The sequence below is a fragment of the Podarcis raffonei genome, chromosome 3 (assembly GCF_027172205.1).
Source record: "Podarcis raffonei isolate rPodRaf1 chromosome 3, rPodRaf1.pri, whole genome shotgun sequence".
NCBI classification, from domain to species: Eukaryota; Metazoa; Chordata; class Lepidosauria; order Squamata; family Lacertidae; genus Podarcis; species Podarcis raffonei.
The window spans coordinates 45,801,889-45,806,481 of NC_070604.1; the positions used below are offsets into that span (position 1 = coordinate 45,801,889).

At 45.8% G+C, this 4,593-nt stretch overlaps 1 protein-coding gene and 1 long non-coding RNA gene across 2 annotated transcripts; both read right to left on the minus strand.

Annotated features, from left to right (window-relative positions):
• Positions 1-650: 650 nt before the first annotated feature.
• On the minus strand, positions 651-1,439 carry LOC128410351 (uncharacterized). Its single transcript, XR_008329464.1, has 2 exons — positions 908-1,439; positions 651-804 (listed from the first exon to the last, which is right to left on the minus strand). It is a non-coding gene; the product is annotated as an uncharacterized LOC128410351 (long non-coding RNA).
• Positions 1,440-2,869: 1,430 nt separating this feature from the next.
• Positions 2,870-3,903, minus strand: LOC128410347 (THO complex subunit 3-like). The gene is given in 2 exon segments (XM_053381479.1): positions 2,870-3,343; positions 3,346-3,903. Coding segments are annotated over 2 exon segments (960 nt in total). The 5' UTR covers positions 3,881-3,903; the 3' UTR covers positions 2,870-2,918.
• Positions 3,904-4,593: the final 690 nt, after the last annotated feature.

Consider the following 4,593-nt stretch of genomic DNA (forward strand, 5'->3'; position numbering starts at 1 on the left):
ACCCCAAACTTGGATGGCAATAAAAGGGTTTAAGACACATTCATGGAGGATAAGACTATTCAATGGCTGCTAACACTGGTGCCTATGTACCACTTCTGGTATTGGATGTGGTATGCCTCCCAGGGTATGCAAGTTCCTGGGAACCACAACTGGGGAATGTGATGTTGCTCTCACACCCTACTTGTGGAAATCCCATAGGCATTTGCATGACCACTGTGAGGACAGAGTGCAGGACTAGATGGGCTTTAGGGGTGATCCAGAAGGGCTTTTGGCTGACTCCAACTTTGGAGGGCTTCCTTGAACAAACTGTTACTTGGTTCCCTATCGGATTTTGGCTAGCAGGCCTATCACTGTGTGTTGTCCTGAGTCAGCACCTGGACGGAGCCTTGGAAGGGATAGAAGGATGTTAATATCCCAGTGTTGTTGTGTTCCCATGGAAACTAATTGTTAGACTAATTCTCTTAAGTCTTCTGAATACTTGAAAGGGGAGGGAAGCAGATTTCACCCCCCTTCAACCCCCACTACGGATGTTGCAGTTGGCATGAATACACTCTATAAACTTAAAGTACCCCTACAAAGAAATAATTGGAACTTCAGTTTATCCAGCTAGAATTCCCAACACCCTTAACAAACTACTGTTCCCAAGATCCTTTGTGTGGGTGTAGGTGCTTTATATACACAGAGGAAGAGACAGAGAGTCGAGTTTGGGTTCCTCTTAGGATCCTAGCTGTCTTCCTGGAGATCTGACATGGGACTTTGGTTATCTGTTGGAGTGTTTAAACTGTGCCTCCTCCTGTGCTCAACCTGTATAGTTGTAAACAAAAGAAAATATGATAAAATGTCAATACGCCTCCAGTGACTTTTCTTCCAAAGAAAACCAAACTTGGGTAAGCCCTGCATCCCTCACCATTTGAGAAGCGGGGTGAGAATAATGCTGGTGTGAGAGTGGGATTGTGTTTACACAGAAAAGAACTGTGAGCTGATGTGACTGAGCCAGAATGGAGGAATGAGAAGCAACACATTCTGGTTCCAGCAGTTTCAGACGGCTGCAGTTCCTGCACTCCAGAGGCAAATTCTTGCAGTGGGAGCAAGCCAGAAACCTATGTGTTTCATAGTGTAAAAGAAACGGGGGGATGAGAGGTGCCTTAATTTTGGACTGGGAAGGTAGGCAGAGGGATAGAAATTTCTTGCTGCCAACTTGAATGGACTAGGACAGCTTGTTTTGAACAATGTTCCACTGGACAGATGGATAGTTAGTTCCAAGGAATGGATTTGACTGGTCAGGGTAACAGAAGAAAGAAAAGGAAACCATTTGCCCTTAAGGGACAATATGATTGGAAGGATGTCCCTTAGATCTTCCTGCAGCAGTGCCTTGAAAGCCTTTGTGCAATGCAAAGCTTTGGAGCTTCATGAAAACCCTGGATAAAAAGTCTGCCCAGGACAATGCACTGTTTGTAGATGGGAGCTTGTGCTTTTTTGGACTACCTATTGATTTTTAGGAATCAGTCCAACAGCTTTCCCACAGTAGGTGGTTTGGTCACATCTAAGATTCACTGGAATGTAAATTTGCAAAGATTATAACAGCAGAGATTTTGTGGGCCTGTGCCTTCGGATGGCAAGGAAAAAATGGCTTGCACTGCAGCAACGCAAGAGATGGGAAAGATCTGTAATGTCTTAGATGAAGATATCTTTCTGTAATGCAGTTCTGATGTCACAAAGTGGAACTTCTCATAGCTCTGAGATGCGGGGTGAAAGCAACAATACATTACGCAAGGTTCAGCTGCTCCGTGTACCATCAAATATTTCATATTAAAAATTAACGAGTCGGTGGCTGCCAGAGCAAGATGCAAATGGATGGAACGGGAGTTTGGGTCACCTTCTTTAGCACCAAGAGATTTAATGAGAGATGAGTTTTCCATTACAGTTGAGAGTACTGCAGTGAAGGATTAAGGAATATATCTATCTTGAAAACAAACCCCTTCCTGATGGTTCTTTGGCTATTTTGCCCCTCCACCCACCCGCTTAATACGGTACAAATAATATACCGGTAAGTAACAAAGGGCTTCATCTTTTTTCCCCCCATCTACAATGCACTTCTTCATGAGGAAAAAAATGACTTATGTCAGCTGCTTTCCATCCTGCCTCTCAGTCAGGTTATAGTGGAACAAGGTAAAAACAAATTTGGAAAGAAAGACACCCAGGGAAGTACAATGAATTTTCTTCTCTCAACCCAGCCAGCAAGGGAGATCTATATGCACATAATAAAGCACAGGACCCAGGAAGCTGCCTTATATATTTTTTTTTTCAGGTTTTATGTTTTTATTTACTGAAACAAATTATCCAAAATACAAGAACAGGTTCAAACAAAAAATAACCCTATTCCCGATCCCTTCTCCTTTCATTACCCTAAGGTGCAAAAGGAATGAAAGACACACACACAACCTCCAAAGGAGGCAAGACGCGCACTCCTCCAAAGGAAAAGGAGGATTCGAAACGTGACAACAGAAAACCTGCATACAGTATTCCCCAGTCTTTCCATTTTTAAGGGAGACACAAGTCATGACAATGGCACAGTCACATGGATTTAGAGAGACTGCCTGCTACATCCTGAGAAACTAGAGGGCAGGGATTGTTTTCCTAACTGAACGCACAGCACACAAGACACTCAAATCCACTGGCAGCTGTAGCTTCCTCTTTGCAATAAAAAACAATTAACGGCCTAGAAATTGGAGAATTTAGTCAGCCAGTCAGCCTCTGTGCCTTTTAGAATGGTTGGGCATTTTACAAAAGCTTCAAAAAGCAAGCTTTCTAGGCATGGGAATGTCAAACGATGGTGCTGCTCCTGCTCAAAAATTGGAAACAGAGCATATGTGGGCTAGGAATACCAGGTTACAAATACAGTCCCCAGGAGACTTCTCTTATGAGTCATTGGGAAGACCAAAGAGCTTCACGGTTCCAGCTTCTCTGCTGCTATCATATTTGCCATCTTTGTCATCGCAGGCGAAGGCCAACAGGGGCCGCTTTGGATGCCAAGCCACAGTGAACGTTGAAGACTCGCACTGCACTTCCCACAGCTTCTCTCCTGTTTCTACCTCAGCAATGTCAATGAAGTGATCTTCAGAGGCTGAAGCCAGCATCTTCCCATCATGGCTGAAACTCAGTGTCCTCACAGGCCAGTCAAGCCTAGAAAAGCATCGCACGCATACAAGCTCATCCACATCCCAGAGGCTAACCAATGCATCAGCACTTCCTGTAGCAAAATACTTGCCCGTTGGGTCAAATTTGATACAGATGCAGTTCGAAGGATGGGCATTAATTGACTGGATGAGCTTCAGCTGAGGATGTTGATGCAACCGTTGCCATTGGTGAGAAAAAACATGTTGTTGTCATTGTTCCAAGAGATCTCATTCACCTCAAACTTGAACTGTTCCTCGGCTTTGGACCGATATGTTTTAGCATCAATGAAGGTGACCACATCATCCTTGTTCCCTACTGCAATAGTCTGTCCGTCAGGGCTCCAACAAATGTTAATATTCTCCCCCTTGGTATTCACAGAGGCAATACATTTAGTAGTGCGGACATCCCATATACGGATGGTTTTGTCTCCAGACGCAGTGACAAATAAGTCCGGGTTGCTGGGGTGCCAGCACAACTGATCCACACTGTCTCCATGGCCACGGCAATTATTCTCCTTCACCAGCCGGTCCTTGTCGAGCACGAAGACGCTGGCGGTCTTGTTGAAGGAGCCGGAAGCGAGGCGGCGGCCGCAGCAGCTCCAGGCCACCGAGTGGACCTTGGCCACGTGCGCGGGGAACTCGTGGATGCGCGTGTTGGCCCGGAACAGCTCCTGATTGGACTGCACGTACGGGGAGAGCGCCATGGCAACCGGGCCCAACCGAAGCGGGCCGAAGCTGCCTTATATTGAGACACAGCCTTAGTCCTTCTAGCACAGTATAGTCCCCAGGGACTGGCAGGTATTCTCCGGGGTTTCAGGAAAGGTTCTCTTCTTGTCCTTCTGGAGATGCTGAGGATTGAACCTGGGATCTTCTGCATGCAAAGCAGATGCTCTACCACTGAGCTATGGCCCTCAGACTGGTCAAGATTCCAGTCAAGGAGTGTTTGAATAGTAAGACGTTTAGGTGGAAATGCAGTAGGTGAAAGGGCTTGCCTGTGCTGAAAGCCAGTCTCTTTCAAAGACGGTCTCTTTCAAAATATTATATCAGCTAAAAAAATTAAAAATTCCCTCTTTTCCCATTAGGACCAAGCAACACGTTTTTCTGGAACGCACACATAAATGCTGCCCCCCCCCCCTTTGTAAGCCCAACTGACCAGACCCCAAAAGAAGATCCTGCCCATTTTATACTTTTCCTTTCTAGGCTCCTGCAAGTGGCAAGTGCTAAGGCACCCATGTCTGTGGTACTCAGCCTACATGCTGGGTATCACCTCCATCCCTCACCTCCATTGCCTCTTTTGAGCAGATTGTTATCCTCCACCCACCAGCTCTCCTGATCTACAACATTAAAATGGGGCAGTATTATTATTAAAATGCATTACCTGCCATTCACCCAAAGGTCCCATGGTGAGTGGGTCACA